At 40.8% G+C, this 18,273-nt stretch overlaps 2 protein-coding genes across 2 annotated transcripts in view; both read left to right on the top strand.

Annotated features, from left to right (window-relative positions):
* The window catches only part of jam3b (junctional adhesion molecule 3b), a 56,018-nt gene extending 52,292 nt beyond the window's left edge, over positions 1–3,726 (top strand). Inside the window, exon 9 of the mRNA XM_085419949.1 lies at positions 558–3,726. Coding sequence (XP_085276075.1) covers positions 558–593 — 36 coding nt within the window. The 3' untranslated portion in view covers positions 594–3,726. The remainder of the gene's footprint in view (positions 1–557) is intronic.
* Positions 3,727–10,699: 6,973 nt separating this feature from the next.
* LOC146660193 (vacuolar protein sorting-associated protein 26B-like) lies at positions 10,700–18,273 on the top strand. The gene is made up of 6 exons (XM_085419944.1): positions 10,700–11,213; positions 13,440–13,596; positions 14,864–15,028; positions 15,115–15,290; positions 15,387–15,529; positions 18,105–18,273. The coding sequence occupies exons 1-6, from the start codon at positions 10,991–10,993 to the stop codon at positions 18,240–18,242; spliced, it is 1,002 nt and encodes a 333-aa protein (XP_085276070.1). The 5' UTR covers positions 10,700–10,990; the 3' UTR covers positions 18,243–18,273.

Genomic DNA, 18,273 nt, shown 5'->3' with positions numbered 1-18,273 from the left:
CGCCTGTAACTGTAACTACAGTGTGCTGCATGCTGACAGCGGTGATTACGCTGCTGTATTTAGTCTCCAGGTCTGCACAGGTCTGAAAGCAACAGCTACCCAAATACTTAGCATCGTGTTGCTGCCTGTAACAGAGAAAACAGGGCCTCTCTGCCCCTCATCATATTACTTTTTGAAGAACCTTTGAAAAGTTAAATTCAGATTCTGTGTGAGGTATCGGCTCAGCAACACTGAACACGGGAGTCTGCTGGGAACAATGAGAGCCATCATTTCACGGCAGGCAGTGCTGATGTCGTAGTCGACTAAAAGAGTTTGTTTTCCGACACCTGTCTCACTTAAATTCCCCTCAGCTGGCAGAATGTTGTTTTTCTATTATGCAGCACTAGAAAGGTCCAAAAAATCTCAACTGTTAAGCGAACTTGCAGAAAGCCTGGACATTACGATTTGTGCCAAATAGACAAGCAAACACACTGAGAGGAGAAGCGTGGAAAGAATGGCGCTCTGGCGCCGTGTGATAATGTAATAACGATGAGTTGTTTCCTGCGTGTTGTCTGCAGGGGGATTTCCGACACAAGTCATCGTTTGTGATCTGAAAAAGACGACGGGGGCTGTTGTGCTGAGTGAAAGCTGTGACACACGGGTCTGCCCTCCACACTGTCCGACCACGGAGCTGCCGCAGTTCGTGCACCGAGCTCTCAGCATGCCTGAAATCCAATTACACAAGCTTGCCAAATGTGGTGGGATTTCATATGACAATAATGTGTAAAAAAAAAAAAAAATAGTATGCGCATAGGGACTGAGATTCATTTAACTTTATTATCTTCAACCGAGTTCTTTTGCTAAATTCTGGCGTTCTTCAGTTACAGTGATTGCATGGTTTTAAACTCTAAAGCAGGCGGCGAGCAGGAGTCACGTGTTTGTTGTGTCCAGTAGAACAGTCAGTCTATCATGACAGCTCTGTCTGCTGGCAGCATTCAGTTTCAAACCTTTTGTCATTTCTATAACATTTCTTTTCTACTGTTAAAATTTGTCAGACTATTTTTGATGGAATATATTTTAAAATGCCTATATATAAAGGTTTACTTTTTTAAGTATTTGTAAATGACTAACATGTTTTGGGGTTTTTTTGTTTTTTGGGGTGGGATTAAAAGAGATGATGTAACACAAACCCCTTTGCATAAAGTTGTAAGCATTTACACCTTTGCAGATGAAAGAAACAAGTGAAAATTGGCTCGTAGTAGCATATCGGCGGTCTTACATATTGAATTTGTCGGCTGGGATTGTCCAGCTTGTGTCATGACAGACTTCCATGTTGATGTTTGTAGATAGTCTTAGTAAGATGCTTTGAAGAGTGCCAGTCAAATGCTGTGAAACACTGTACACGATCAGTGCTGCGTTTTCTTGATTTTAAGTGTCCTTCTCTGCTCGCTGTTAATCTTGTATATATTGAAGTTGCTGTCGAGTTTAGCTGTCATACATGTGTAGATTTCTTCACTATATTAATCATAGTAATATTAATACAGGGTTTGTATGTTAACCTTCCAGACCCCGAAAGAAGATAGACAAGAATGATTGTGGACTGTTGACAAAGTAAATGGTATTTAAAATAGTTTCTGCTGATAATCAAGACAAAGCTGTTAGCGGGTTATTTAAACTACTAAATCTTCAGCTGGTACTGAAAGTCCCAACAACATGAGGTAGACCACATGCTGGAACAGCGTTTTTTACAGAGTTAACTTCTACACATGGCACAGCTGCTTTGTGTTCCAGCTGTGTGACACAGCCACCGGAGCCAGTGGCTTACTCACAACTGTGTGTTTGATTTCACCAGATGTGCAAAAGCACATTTTAGAAGAGTCCCAGGAGCAACTCTGCGCTTATCAGTCACTCAGCATGGTGATTTAGTATTCAGAATAAAAGACCCTGTTCAGGCTCAAAGCTCTGCGTCTCAGACCTTTCAGCAAGATTTGAAGCCGGGTGGAGAACAGAGCGAAACACATGACACGACGACAGACCTGCATCTGGTTTATTCCTGGGTTTAGCGACTGGATGTTTTAATTGGAGAGAAAAATAAATCTTTCAGGTTTCAGTTGAAGCCTTTTGGTTTTCTGAGCAAAGCTGATGGTGAACAGAACTGAGCTGACAGCAGTGTTACAGTGAGATTCGGCTGTCGGGGGTCTGGAGGGTTAACGCTTGTACTAATTGTAAATAGCTATTTGGTGTTTTTTGTTTGTTTTGTTTTTTCTCTTTCGCAAGATCATGTAAAGTGAAAAAATGTTTTCAAAACTCCCGTTTGAGGCGATATGAAACTCTTTCCATTTGTAGGACTGAAAGAAGGGTAGCATTTTATCAGATCATTCAGAACACGTGAGCAAGAGCTTCTTGAGGCAGTTTTTTAAAAGCATTGAGAACAAACAGTTCTCTCCCTCAGTGTTCGCTCTCTAACCAGACTTTTAAAGGCTGTAACCTTCATGCAGATAAGAAGAATCTCTTGTTCAGCTGTGCTCGAGGTTTTCAACAGAGGAAATGCGGTCAAATGTTAACCAATTATCAGTCGTGGTAGAGACGATCTGCCGGTCATTTGCACATCAACACTGAATCTAACGTGTTCCACTGTGGAAGTGTACTATTAGCCCAAATAAGGTCACAAATGAGTCCTGCTGCAGTTGCACAGTGTGGTGAGAATCAGACATTTCACCTCGTCATTTGTGCATAGTTCATTCCTCTTAAGTGCCTTCAGGCTTCAGACTAGTGCGGTTTCACGTGCACGGTCCCACCTCTAGCTTCTGCCGTGCAGTCACGGCTTCGTGTTTTTCCTTTTCTTTAACCACAAGCGCGGCGTTTAAGAGGAATGATGACACCAAAAGTCTCCACTCCCCTACATATCTGCAAATTTGTAAATGGCTTTTTACATAGATTTGGAGCTGTAGATGCGTTGAAGTGAAAAATAATAGTGCCTCTATATTGTGGGAATTATTTTTAGTAAAGACATGTAGCACTATTAGAAAAAAACAGATTGAAACCCACAGCAGGGCGGTTTCTGTGAGCTCTGGTTTATAATTAGGGGTGGGTTTTTATAATCGATTCATCGATTAAAATCGATTCTGGCTTGGATAACGTAAAATCGATTCATTAAAATCCTGAATCGATTTTTTAATATAAATTTATTTTGTCCGAAATGCCAGAATCTCTGGTGACATCTCACAAAATTTCAAGAACCACCAAACAGTAAATGAGAGCAGGTACAGGGATTCTGCACATAGACTTAAACACACAGCGCGACCCGCGGATCAGAATCAGTTAGATGTCGCCTTTCTCACAGTCGGGGCTGAAAGCCGACAGCTCGCTGATCCGGGTCCGCGCTTTGTGTTCACGCCCTTTATGCGCTGATTCTAAAGCTGTTAGTTTGATCTCTCTCCAAACAATATTGACCGAACCAGCAGCTAAAGAAGATCCAAACGCTTCACATAAACATCGTCATGAATTCACTCTTTTACTGTTTTGCTTCCATTGCGATGCGCAGCTCTCTCTCTCTCCCTCTCTCCCTCCCCCCCTCTCTCAAACAGTTTCGCTTTCTTCATTATTCGCTTGCTTGTTACACAAGTCTACTGTTGCTTACAGCGCTGTCGGCCGCTGTTTTTTTCCCTTTTACATTCTTCCGAAAAGAAAACCTCATTTCTGCTGTTCAATACTGAACAAATTTAAACTTTTTAATATTATTCAAAATGCAAAATGCTTAGCCGTGTGTCTAATAAAACCGCTGTAACGTCAGAGGTAATGTTCATTAATTAATGGTTTTCTTTCGTTTTTGATGTACTGCAGAATATTTTTATAAAATCCCAGGCCAGGAAAACCACCTTCATGTTTTTATGTGCTTTATCTTCAGCTACTTTGACACAAAGGCATCTGCTGTGATGCTCACACCTTGGATAAAGTCTTGCGAGTGTCAGCTTCCTTTTTATAGATACAAAAATATGTAAATGTTCTGATCTGAATTATACTTCTGACTGTCAAAATTTCCCAGATTTAAATCGAATCGAATCGAATTAAATCGAATCGTGGATCGAATCGATTTGGGACCTTGTGAATCGGAATTGAATCGATTCTAGAAATCAGTGACGATACCCAGCCCTATTTATAATGTCTTTATCCAGGTTTTCTAACACTGATTGGTATTTCAAAATAAAATCCCTAAAGAAAATTTGAAAGACCAATTTAGTCAGTACTGACTTTTTTCTTTTTGTTTTGTGTATGTTATTTATTCTTCTCTGTGCTGGCGGGGAAATGTTTCAGGTCTTCACAACACTGTTTAAACCAGGGGTGTCATACTCAGGGTCATAACACCGGCCCGCTGGACATCTTTCACACGTTTCGGACTTTTAAATGTATTTTCATAAATTTTGCAGCTTGTCCTAAGGGTGAAGACCTCTCCCACAGTCTTTCATACTGCATCAAAGTAATAAATAAATAATGAAATGACAGAAAAGTTACTGCTTTTTTTCCACTATCTAAAGTACAAAAGCCTGTATCCATGGTAAAGTAAGTAAAACTGGACATTTTTTTTGTGAATTAACAAAAACTTGCTCTTCTCCAGGACAGTCTGGTCAATGAGCAACCAGAACTTTTTCTGTCATTTTACACATTTGCTTTTTTACAATTTAAGCCCAAAGAGTCATGCTAGCATGTGTTTTTATTATACAGAGCAGCATTTCTTTATCATGTAGTAAAACTGAGACGTGCTGGTGAAATTGCACTTCTTTTTTGTATACTGAGATATTGCAGGGATTAAATGTGCAGCTACACTTATTTACATTTACAGAAAGGGAATTTTTACTAGTCTGGTCCACTTAAGACCAAAGTGTGACCCCTGATGCAAAATGAGTCCGACATCCCGGGTTTAAACATTTACCCTGTACAAAAACGAGGGGGCACAGTTGGTGTCAGGAAACACCAACCTTGTGTAGCGTTAAGAACGGCACCAATCTACAAGAAAGGAAGATGAAATTAAGAGCTGACCCATTCAATGATAAAGGAGCTGGGACTCTGCAAAATGTAAGTGAAGTTTATAATCCAGAGTTCATGGACAGTTAAGCTCACAAACAGCAAAGAAGTCTTGTATCGCATCTTTACACAGGTCTGCACTGACTCGACAGGGAGTCCTGAGCGAGTGTGTCTGCAGGCTGTTTCCAGGCAGTGATGGTGGAGGTTATACTGGCAGGTTCACTCTGTGCTGTCTTTCAGTTTAAGGATGGCTGCGTTCCAGTGATCCAGCTCTGCTGGAAGACTGATATACAGCGTACCTGATCCTCTGATCCAAATGTACACGCAGCAGAATGTCTTTTTGGGGCCTGCTTGGGTTATTTTTTGTTCATTTTAGAACCACTCTATTTGTGATTAATAAAACTCACTTCTAATATCACAAAGGTGTTTTGTGTCTTTTCTATTTATGGTGTGAGTGTAGTGAGGATTCTAGATCTGCACTGCCAGTCTTGTCATTTCACTGCTTGTTCCAATCCTCCTGGCCTATTCCACAGTCCCCCCACTGTTCACAGAAATCCTATTGGTCCATCCAATATCCCACCGACTGCTCTTTGTTGATCTAAAGCCATAATCTATTAGTGGGAGTTAAGCCATTTCCACTTTCCACACTGCAAAAAGCCTTCTTGTTCCTTTCTGGTGACTGTGCCAACTGGCAGCAGGTTCCTGGATAAAGAGCACTAAAATCAATGAGCCCAGAGAGGATAATATATCGTCCTTTGCATCACAGCTACTGAACACTTTTATTTATTTCACAGTAAAATCAATCAGTGCTGGCTTTATCGTCAGGCAGAAGGATGAAAAAATACCTACTTTTAAGAAGGCAGCAAGCCCTGTGTTCAAATTGTGATTAAATGTAGCACACTCAGTTCATTCACTGAACAAAGCACACAACGCTGCTCTGAAAGTCATGCAGCATGTGAGTCAGTGTTACTCCTCTAACAGTTAATAGGATGAAACACATCTGTGGTTAGTTGTACTGGTAACTCTACTGTAATAGTCAACATCCAGCAAATTATGGTGTTAAGTTAGTCTTTCAAAATTCTTAGCAAACACGCAGAGATCTTACTTGGGTCAAATGATGAACGAGGACCACTGAAGCAAATTACAATTGAAGTATGACAAGAAGTACCATGAACCCACAGTGGAAGAAGTGCACGAGGCCGAGGAAATAATTATGAAGGAAAAATCTTTAGTTTTGTTGTGTGTGTGTGTGTGTGTGTGTGTGTGTGTGTGTGTGTGAGTGAGTGAGTGAGTGATACATTTTAAATATTTAGATAAACCTGAACTCACTAAAACTTGTGAACCTTAAAGTTTGTTCTTAATGTTCTTTGTTAAGACTAAGAAGAACAGCTATAGGTGGCATTTGCTGTGTGCAGCATCAAACTGATGTAAGTGTGTTACTATTAACTGAGAATGGGTTAAGATATTAAAACACTGTTTGTGTGTCCCACATGGTTCTTCCATTAAAAATACAGCTCACAGATAAATGTAGCCATTCTGGTCAGCACGGTGAAACAAAGACAGGTAACTACTAATCATTTCTGACACTTTCACACTAAAACTAATTTTAAAAAAAAAACAAAAAACCCTGAAGTGTCTGGTTTCCTCTGTTTGCCATCTGTGTGCAGGACACAGTCCACAAAACTCTACTCAACACGTTCCACAAACATGGCTGCTTACAGTTTTATTGTCAGTGGAACAGCAGTTTGATTACATTTCGGGGGTTCATTTATACCAGCAGGAAGATCTGTTCTCAGAACCAGCAGGCTGACCTTTACAGTGTTAAAGGAAAACAGCAACATTTGCCACGGTGTGATTACAACCCAAACAAGTGAGGAGTTCAGAAACACACACACACAGGTTTATGCCTGTTTCGCTTTCTTGTATAATTTGTTCACTTGCATCTTAAATATTTTACAATATTATTCGAGGCGGGCCTCGCTCTCACAGTTGGACTCGATCGCTGGGCTCGGAATAGAAGTTTTACCAGCTTTTTTCAACACAGCGAGGTCACAGGTATTCAGACAATGAGACAAACAAAAGGGAAGTCCGCTGAATCTCTCTCATGGGAATCTTGCCACACTGGTCTCTCGGCCACTCTTCGACACAGGCCTTCTGCACAGAGAAGAGGTTGAGTTGCAGAACAGCAGAAGGCAAACTTGAACACTGGGCCAGTACGAGGAGCTGAACCACACTACCAGAGCTAGTGCAATCTGGTGTCAACTGGAGGATTTCTTCAGCCTTAAATAGCAGAGGTGATGAATGACTGCCAGCAGATGTGAAGACTCAACCACCTCCAGGTGCACAAGCCCAGAGGGCGGGGACCCAGTAGGAGTCTTTGGATTCCTGGGCAACAATGGTGATGCCGTTTAGCGTTCACACATTCACATTCATATGTTACCGCCGTTTCCACGCCACATCTTTCTCACACCTTGACCACATATTCAGTTTGCAATGACCACTTTTATTAGGAAAGAGGACTTCTGGCAACCATTCCACAGTTTGAATACGCTGACAGAGAGTTCATCATAGATTTGAATGCAAATTTAATGCAAGAGCAAATGATTGAAAGAATTACTGACCACAAAAATCTAACAATTTCCAATGCAAGGGGAAAAATGAATAAATAATGAGAGATCCCTTCCTGTGGCCCTATAGTGTGTGGATCCATAACTGCTGTGGAGGAGCCAACATCAACTTAATTTTTACACCTTTATTTGTTATATGAGGTTTTATTAAAATAAATGTCAGCTACAGCACAGGTGTTCCTCTGCCCACAGCAGATGCTTTGCCCCTAAACTGGTTAATCTGCCCAGTCTTCACCTCATTTCTCTCTAATATCTTCAAACATTCTGCATTTTCAGGGACTTTTCAGAGGACAGGGCTGCATTCAGTGTATGCAGAGCAGACACCACAGTGAGGGGAAAAAATGATACTTGACAGAGGGAAGTTGGCCATTTAGAAAATATCACAGTAGGATGTGACAGAAGGACACACTGGCAAGATGTGTCCATGTCCAAGCAGGGTCTACAGCTGCACCTCACACTCCCATCGTCACAGAAATAATTGGTTTGAGTCGCACCATGACAGCTAGGAGGCATCAGCTTGTTAAAAGTTTTTAGTCATTTGTCCAAAAAGGAGTTGCACAATTCATGTGATGCTGTTGCAGGACAATTTTAGAAGAAAAATGCTGTCAAAAATGAGTCATTGTTTTAAAAGAACATTTCTATCTCTCAGCCTTAAGGGGGCTGTTTGACTATTTTCATGTTGGATTCTAAAGCTATTCACAAAAAGAGGATCATTTTAATCTGTCTTTGTAAGCCACCAGAACTAATTAGGCAGTTAGCCTCATAATGAGATAAAGCAACACACACACACACACACACACACACACACACACACACACACACACACACACACACACACACACACACACACTCACACACACACACACACACACACACAAAATTTAATAACTGTTCCCACTCACTTCATATCTGAAACACTGCTGTGACTGATGTGTGTGAAGCATGTGGTTCATGTTACCAAAACTACAGGTTGCATAAAACAGCAACACTATGCTGGCTTTTAAAGGTTTTAGAGGATTTCCCACCAAGAGTTCAAATCTGAGAGTGAAAAAGACATGACGTGCCTGCAATGAGGGTGAGGATTTATTTTTCACATGAATATTTTTTTTAAATGCTAAATAATAGCACAAAACATCAGGAGCTCAATTGCAAAAACCTGAGAATTTAGGAGGGCTCTCAGGTTTATCTGTCCTGCTGTGGTTAAACCTTGCCCTCTAGCAGTGCCATTAGAGAACCGGGTCCAGGGAAATCCTGGAGCCAGTTTTCCCTTTTCCCCCACTCATTGGAGAGACCGAGTGAACGACAAAATTTAAACAGACTGCAAAAGATTTGTGTTTGTGGATTTATTGTTACTGCAGTCATTCCAGACACCACAATGAGCTTAGTTTGCATAAGGATGTTACAAATTGTGCACTCCTGACCTCTAGTGCTTAAAACTGGTACAACATGCAGTCAATATGAGTCAAAAGCAGAGGGGATTAAAAACGAATGGAAATGCATCATCATTATACTTACACAAGTCGATTTAGTACATTTCTAAACGTAGTTTCTATACAGTAAGTTTTTTCTAAGCTCCAATACTGTTTCATTCAGGCCAGGGCTGTACCAGTCCAACCTCTTCCTATTCTGATATGAGACAGATACCTTGGCAACAGTGAATCTACCAAAATTGAGAAGTGATGCAATTCATTGTTAAATTAATCTTGCTCTTTGGATAAAAATACAAACCATTCTTTTATTTGTAAGAATTAGGCGAGACACATTTCCTCACACTGGAAATAAAATTTAGCAAACAAATCCAAGGAAAAAATATAGACCTACTGAATCGTGGTGCAGTTACATTAGATTCTCCTTCGTCTGCTTTGGTGGTTAGATCCCTGACTCTTCCTTTCAAAGTATCTTTGTGTACTCCCGAGTTGCTCACAATGCAATTTTGTCTCCCAATTTCTCCCAACAGAGTGCTTGGCATAGATAAACTCTGTATGAGAGTGTGTTAATGGGTGAATGTGACTTGCAGTACAAATTTCTCTCAGTGCTAAACTGAGTAGAAAGGTGTTATATGAGTACCAGTATACCCAGTATACCAGTAATACCCCTCCAAACTGTAACCCTTCTATAGCTAACACAGCTACTGCATTGTAGTTGAGGCATGGAGTCATAAACACAGACCATCAGAACTGAACCAAACACTCTCTACCAATTGACTTGGCTGTTTGAGTCATGATCCCTTTCACAGATTGCATCACTAACACAAAAAGTGAGGGACTCAAATGATTCCATATGAAACCAGATCTTAAAAGCAGAGAAAGTTGAGGCTTGCAGGAACACAAACAGGCGTGGGAAATAATTAAAAAAGCAGCGAGAAACTTTAAGACTAACATATTAAAAACACATTTAAAAGATGCATCTCATATTTAGAATGTTTAATGTTAAAGTTCATGACAGTACAATTAGAAAAAGAAAAAATTTTTTGGAAAACAAAGTAAACTTCTGATCAAACTCTTTTCTCACTTTCTCACACTTACTAAAAATGTAAACAAATTTTGTTAAAAAATGTAGATGAATAGTACAAATGTACTATATCCACATAAACAAAAACATAATTATACTCAGAATAATACCAAGTATATTAAGAAGCGGGCAGCACACACAGCCTCACAGCACGAAGTACCCCAGTATCATCATCCAGCCATGGCGTTTCTGTGAGTTGTTTGCTTGTTCTCCTCGTGTCTTCGTGAGTTTCTCCCACAGTCCGGTTAATCTGAATGACATAGGTGTGGCAATGTTAGCCAGCAGATTGGTGACCTGTCCAGAGTGTACCCTGCCTCTTGCCCTACGGTCGCTGGGACAGCCTCAGCCTCCAAAAGAACATCTTGGTCAATCATAATTTGAAGGCCATTAAATTGTGTTTAAATTGGACATTCCAACACCTGTAAGACTTTACTCGGGGCAGTAGCAACTCAAGCAGGCCAGGAGTTGTGGCTTCTTCCGCCTGTTGATACTGCGCCTGAAAGGTGCAGAGGTGGGGTGAAGGGGAGGGTTACCATTGTTTGAAAAGTTGGCATTCAGCGAAATATTGCTCGTTATAATTTTTCATTTTAGCACCGAGAGTACAATTTGTCAAAAAAATTCATGAACAGAGAAACGAAACAAACTACAAAGAATACAATTTCCTTCACGTGACTGTAGACGCATGCGTAGTCAGGCGGTTGTAACTCAAAATATGCAATAATCTGGGAAGCAGCTCGCGCTGGACTCCTCGCGGCAAACCGAGAACAAACTACAGTGTGTTTTTTCATTAGGAAGACAGCGCATTTCCAGCGGGATCCGGCCACAGGGCTTCGCTTGACTAACGAGCAGCAATGAGCTTTTTTGGTTTTGGTCAGAGTGCGGACATAGATATAGTTCTGAATGACGCCGAAACGAGAAAGAAAGCTGAGCACAGAAGCGAAGACGGCAGGAAAGACAAATATTTCCTTTTCTACGACGGGGAAACTGTTTCCGGAAAAGTCAACGTTACACTCAAATACCCGGGAAAGAGGCTGGAGCATAATGGCATCAAAATCGAGTTTATCGGCCAGATAGGTGAGCAGCTGCTAGGCCTGAATTCCACATTCAGCCCCAGACAGAAGTAGCCAAAGTGTGACAGGAAATACTGGGTAGCTAGCTACATGTACTGACGACTATCAGCATGGTGTATTTTACAGCTTTAATGTGTAAAAAGTGACAAGAAACGCATTTAAAGTTCGGCCGTACTGCAGTAACAAGTGTCTATTTGAAGTGTCGGGTCTCGTGACAGATGTGGGCGCGAGCGACGTCAGCTGACTCGTCAGCCATTGGAGAGCCGTTACGTCTCAGTGACCTTTGGCCCTTCTTTTAAACATCTTCTGTAACGTACACTTTTTGTTAAGTCGCACTTTCGGTGCCTAGATTATCACATGTAAGTAAAAACTGAAGTATTAGGTGATTGTCACTTTTACTTTTGTTCAATCAAAGATGGCAGCCTGAGAGCTGAGAGTTTCAAGGAAACTGCTTAAAGGCGTTTCTGACGGTGCGGCGAACTGTGTATTGTTGTGTCTGTGTGTTTAAAACAGTGTTTATCAGATGATACCGTTTAAGTGACCTGGAAGTGTCTCTGTGGCGGCCATGATAAACGCTGTGATCAGTGCCATCCCATAATTCATAGTCGGAGGCCGTCAGACAGGATGGTCTACTAACTAGGCTATATTTATATACAAAAGCCCAGCCAGTTCACTAAAGCAATCACCACATTAATGCTAAGTACCACAAATTAGCAGCTAAAAAACCAGCAGACCCAGCAAAGGAGAGTATGATGTAGGGCTCACCTCTAACCATTCAGCATGTGAAATCAGTGAAGAGTTTAGGACAGCCAAAGTTTGGCTTTGCAGTCACCGCTTTAAGCCCTTCACCCAATGTGCCAATTATGCATTTATTCTTCCTCTCTCTTATTCCAAATAAAACTCATCTAAGAATGCATCACAACCGGAAGAGGCATAATTCTTCAGTGTTAGATTTAATGTTTAAATTACAGGCTGCAAATGTAATATTTGCCTCCTGAAATTATATATGCCATAGGACCAGCTGCAAAAATACCGCTGTCCACAACTTTCAGTTACAAAACTGACACCATGCCTCTTTAGCAAATCCCAGCAGTTGCATTTTAATGTTAAATAAGGGTTTATGCTGCCACAGACTGTTATTAGAATTGGCCCTATATGTACCTTCTTTAAAACATCAGCTTTTGTAATGGTTATTTTACTCAGGTGGTTCCCTTTTACAACCGGTATAAAATAACCGGGTAACGCACAGCAGGGTGAAGTAAGTGTTGTATTCCATGGTTCTGCACATTGTAGTTTCAACCCTGCAGATATCCAGTCTTACACTGGATATTTTTTTTACTCTCTCTCAGACAAACTCAAACAGATTTCTCTGACATTTCTTATATATAGTTACATATTTGTTTGTTTACACTCTATCCAAGCTGGTTGTTGTTTGTTGCACTCTAGAAACATGCAGTGTATATATAGAGGTTTAGGACCAGAATACACTGCTGTATTTTTCGTTTCTGTAGGTAATGTCTACGTTATTTAAGCAAAACAGAGCCAAATCATATTCCACAGATCACAACTCCTAATTGTGCATTGAAAGAATCTGGGTGCTAAACTGGCCTGCCCACAGTACAAACCTGTCACCTGTTGGAAACTTCAAACACATTCTGAAACATGAACATGACAAACAGTGTCCTGCACTTTTAAGCAGCTGCAATGCTTTAACAAGCAAGAATGAAAAAGCATTTTGGCCTACAGCATTCACGCTCCTTAGTTCCCAAACCTCTACAGTTGTTAAAAGAGGAAGTGATGCAACAAACACAGGCCTGCACAAACTGTTTCAAATGTGCTACTCATGCTAAAAACAAACTTAGAATAAATTTTTTCAAATAACAGCGTTGCTTAGTTTAAACATCATGCTGTCAGTCTTTTTTTCAGTTGGTTAAAATGATTAGCATTTTTCATTTGCATGTTAAAGTATCTCAGTTGATTTTGAAATAGTTGTGAGCAGATAGGAAATGGAAAGCAAACAGTAATAATTATAAAGTATGTAAATTCATTTCTGACCAGTCATTTCACTGAAATTCAGTTTGCACCATGTAGTCAGTGTGTCAGCACAGTGGGAGAAGTGGTCACTGTGAGGACTGTCAGTACACAATTGTCTTTGCAGTTCCTCAGATAAAAGAGTTTAAAATGACTTCAGCGATGGGCAATGTGTGACACTGTTAATTTGTGTTTCCAGAAATGTACTATGACAGGGGGAATCATCACGAGTTTGTGTCTCTGGTGAAAGACTTGGCTCGACCAGGGGAGCTCACACAGTCACAGACGTTTGACTTTGAGTTCACACATGTGGAGAAACCCTACGAATCATACACTGGTCAGAACGTCAAGTTACGGTAAGTTCTGCTCTGTCCTCTGCAAGTGGAATCGTTAATGGCTTGTTCCATGTTTTTGATGGCGTGCTATAACGCTGGACATTCCTTAACCTTTGTGCAGTTGAGGTGTTACCCTGTATTTCATTCGTATATGCTAAGCTATACATCTTCAATTTCCTGCTTCATATTTAGGAGTGAGAATGCTATAAATTTTCTCATCTTTGTTTTTTGTTTTTTAAAAAATGCTCTCTGTCAAGAGAGCCTAATGTCTTCTGTTCACTACCGAAGAAAATGTAAGCTTTTTGAAATTATGCCAAATTACAAAACGCTTAGATTTATCTCTAATAAAAACCTCTGTAACTTTGCTTTGCTTTACTTCAGCAGCATCAGATATATGTTGATTCATGGTTTTCTTATCTGCTATAAAAAGCCAGGCCAGGAAAATCACCTTCATGTTTTTCTGTTTTATCTTCAGTTACTTTGACACAAAGGCATCTGCTGTGATGCTCACACCTCTGATGAAGTCTGACAAGTGTCAGTACTGATAAATGATTACAATAATAATATTTCTGACTATCTGAGTCAAAATTGAATTAAATTAAATCAAATCGAGACCTTGTGAATCAGAATTGAATCCGTTATAGAAATCAGTGACTATACCCAGCCCTACTTTCAAGCACCGGGAAGGTCCACTTTTAAGTCTTTAGTTGAGCTTTTTCGTCATCACTATCTTGCTGTTTTGAAACTAGATGTTTTGAGTAAGTGGTGCTCCTGACTAAGAAATTGAGAGACAGTGTGTACTCATGAAGATCTTCAAGTGGCTTCTTTTTCCCATTAAATTTGCATGTGAGGTTTTCAAACTAGTTCAAAGATATCTTTGAAGTTTCTTTGTAAGATTACTTCATGACATGCAAAACCATAACAATACTTGCTGTTACCTCTTCAACAACGTTGGTGGTAAAGAAAAGCATCTTCAGGTGCTCTGGTCCAACCCCAGCTTGCTTTACTAAACGTCAGTTACAAAGAACTACTTAAAATATGATCTGAAATGCAGATAAACTGCTACATTAGTTTGCCTTCACTTGTAAAAGTTGTGTGTTTCTTGTACACTTTGGTGTTCTCTGTTGTAGCAATACCTGCAGCATGCAACAGTGCATCTAAAGAGGGGCATGCTGTGCACACAGAGATGAAAATCTGTGTACTGGTCAGTGCAACCTCACATGCTGCTTACTGGCTGTTAGTGACATGCTCCTCTCTTGTATCCAAATGTTTTTGCATTTGCTTCCAGCTACTTTCTCAGGGCGACAGTAGGCCGGAGACTCAACGACATCAGCAAAGAGTTGGATCTTGTGGTTCACACACTCAGCACCTACCCCGAGCTGAACTCCTCCATCAAGATGGAAGTTGGCATTGAGGACTGTCTACACATAGAGTTTGAGTACAATAAGTCCAAGTATGATTTTCTTTTTTCTTTGCAATCAGAAATTGAAATGATCAAAGCAAGAGAGAATATTAACAGATTCCATCATCTGCTTGCAGGTATCACCTAAAAGATGTTATTGTAGGGAAGATTTACTTCCTCCTAGTGAGGATTAAGATCAGACATATGGAGATTGACATCATCAAGCGGGAGACAACTGGCACAGGCCCTAACGTCTACCATGAGAATGACACCATAGCAAAGTATGAAATAATGGATGGTGCCCCCGTCAGAGGTGAGGTCAGAGGCCTTTTATGGTCTGTGGTTCTGCTGCTTGTTGCAGCAGATCTCATTTGTTGCAAACTAAACCTGATTTTGTCTTGTGCTACAGGAGAGTCCATCCCCATCAGGCTGTTTCTGGCAGGCTATGAGTTGACCCCCACAATGAGGGACATTAACAAGAAGTTTTCTGTGCGGTACTACCTTAATCTGGTCCTCATAGATGAAGAGGAAAGACGCTATTTCAAACAGCAGGTACACAGACAGTGAGATCACACAAGATCTGTAGTTCTTCTGCTCACTCACACAGGTGACTGTTAATGACGTTCCAGCTGCTGTGGTTCAAGCAGTTTCGAGTACTGTGTCGTTCTTGGAGCTCTACTTTGTGTTTAGTCATAGTATCTAGGAATATGACCACTTTAGACATAGTAAAGAAAATGTGTACTCTAGAAATATCGTACTATAGATCTATAATGACTTTGTGTCTCTGGACGAGCTTTCTGCGGTTTGGGAAAAAGAACCCTTGGCGGGTGAGGGTTACAGGCAGGCAGCAAGTTCATGGGCTGAAAACTGAAGCCAGTCCAGAAATGCAGTTTCTGTACAGGGAGTGCAGAATTATTAGGCAAGTTGTATTTTTGAGGAATAATTTTATTATTGAACAACAACCATGTTCTCAATGAACCCAAAAACTCATTAATATCAAAGCTGAATGTTTTTGGAAGTAGTTTTTAGTTTGTTTTTAGTTTTAGCTATTTTAGGGGGATATCTGTGTGTGCAGGTGACTATTACTGTGCATAATTATTAGGAAACTTAACAAAAAACAAATATATACCCATTTCAATTATTTATTTTTACCAGTGAAACCAATATAACATCTCCACATTCACAAATATACATTTCTGACATTCAAAAACAAAACAAAAACAAATCAGCGACCAATATAGCCACCTTTCTTTGCAAGGACACTCAAAAGCCTGCCATCCATGGATTCTGTCAGTGTTTTGATCTGTTCACCATCAACATTGCGTGCAGCAGCAACCACAGCCTCCCAGACACTGTTCAGAGAGGTGTACTGTTTTCCCTCCTTGTAAATCTCACATTTGATGATGGACCACAGGTTCTCAATGGGGTTCAGATCAGGTGAACAAGGAGGCCATGTCATTAGTTTTTCTTCTTTTATACCCTTTCTTGCCAGCCACGCTGTGGAGTACTTGGACGCGTGTGATGGAGCATTGTCCTGCATGAAAATCATGTTTTTCTTGAAGGATGCAGACTTCTTCCTGTACCACTGCTTGAAGAAGGTGTCTTCCAGAAACTGGCAGTAGGACTGGGAGTTGAGCTTGACTCCATCCTCAACCCGAAAAGGCCCCACAAGCTCATCTTTGATGATACCAGCCCAAACCAGTACTCCACCTCCACCTTGCTGGTGTCTGAGTGGGACTGGAGCTCTCTGCCCTTTACCAATCCAGCCACGGGCCCATCCATCTGGCCCATCAAGACTCACTCTCATTTCATCAGTCCATAAAACCTTAGAAAAACCAGTCTTGAGATATTTCTTGGCCAAGTCTTGACGTTTCAGCTTGTGTGTCTTGTTCAGTGGTGGTCGTCTTTCAGCCTTTCTTACCTTGGCCATGTCTCTGAGTATTGCACACCTTGTGCTTTTGGGCACTCCAGTGATGTTGCAGCTCTGAAATATGGCCAAACTGGTGGCAAGTGGCATCTTGGCAGCTGCACGCTTGACTTTTCTCAGTTCATGGGCAGTTATTTTGCGCCTTGGTTTTTCCACACGCTTCTTGCGACCCTGTTGACTATTTTGAATGAAACGCTTGATTGTTCGATGATCACGCTTCAGAAGCTTTGCAAATTTGAGACTGCTGCATCCCTCTGCAAGATATCTCACTATTTTTGACTGTTCTGAGCCTGTCAAGTCCTTCTTTTGACCCGTTTTGCCAAAGGAAAGGACGTTGCCTAATAATTATGCACACCTGATATAGGGTGTTGATGTCATTAGACCACACCCCTTCTCATTACACATCACCTAATATGCTTAATTGGTAGTAGGCTTTCGAGCCTATACAGCTTGGAGTAAGACAACATGCATGAAGAGGATGATGTGGACAAAATACTCATTTGCCTAATAATTCTGCACTCCCTGTATTGCCCAGTTGAAGCAGTTCACAGCTGATCCTCTGATTTTCTTAGTTATTTTTCCTTTTTTTGAGACCAGCAAAACTAAGTGAGCTTTTCTGCACTTTTCCAGGGAGACGTGTACTGTTTCTTTGTTGTTGTCTAATAAGTTAAGAAAAAAACAGAGGAAATGTTTGCATCCATTCATGGCTAAAAAAAAAAGTATAATAGCGGCTTGTGCATAAAAGTTCATAATGACCAAGATGAATAAAAGAAGGAAGCATTTGCACAATGAAAAATGTATGTGCGCTGTTCTGCACTTCTGAAAACACAGTCTCAGTTATCAATCAGTACAAGGACTGGGCTTCTGTCCAATCATGGTCCTGGGACTCTAGCTGGAAAACAAAGCTGATTGGGTGTCAGAGTCTTGGCATCAAGGCCACACGCCCCAATCTGTGTACACAGAGGCACTGAGGAGGGTTAAACATGTGAGAGGAAGAAATGTTTATAACTGAGAATGATTCAATTACTGGTAAATATGAGAGCACATGGGGCAAATAAAAAAAGACTATAATTCTTCTGGCAATCTGAGGATATTTTGCAGTTAGTTAATTGTTAATATTTTGAACTTTTATAGATCTGAGAGTTTACCAACAGTACATCCCCCTCACACCACCATGTATGTTGTTTTAATTTTTTCCAGGAGATCACACTGTGGAGGAAAGGCGACATTGTGAGGAAGAGTATGTCTCATCAAGCCGCCATTGCCTCGCAGCGCTTTGAAGGTACCTCCAATCCAGAGAAGTTCCTCGGCCATAACGCCGAGGAAGACACCGGCTAAAACCCAGCATGTGCTGCAGCGAGCGTCCGAA

Source organism: Rhamphochromis longiceps, linkage group LG10 (assembly GCF_057381845.1).
Source record: "Rhamphochromis longiceps isolate RC_006_pf linkage group LG10, R_longiceps_female_GT1.1, whole genome shotgun sequence".
NCBI lineage: Eukaryota > Metazoa > Chordata > Actinopteri > Cichliformes > Cichlidae > Rhamphochromis > Rhamphochromis longiceps.
This window is presented reverse-complemented; position numbering and strand designations above follow the sequence as displayed.

Excerpts from the sequence above, each read along its gene's own strand:
- LOC146660193 (XM_085419944.1), top strand. The coding sequence starts at position 10,991 with ATGAGCTTTTTTGGTTTTGGTCAGAGTGCGGACATAGATATAGTTCTG. Across the intron at positions 11,214-13,439 it reads CGAGTTTATCGGCCAGATAG|AAATGTACTATGACAGGGGG; the intron begins GTGAGCAGCTGC and ends TTGTGTTTCCAG. Across the intron at positions 15,530-18,104 it reads GACGCTATTTCAAACAGCAG|GAGATCACACTGTGGAGGAA; the intron begins GTACACAGACAG and ends AATTTTTTCCAG.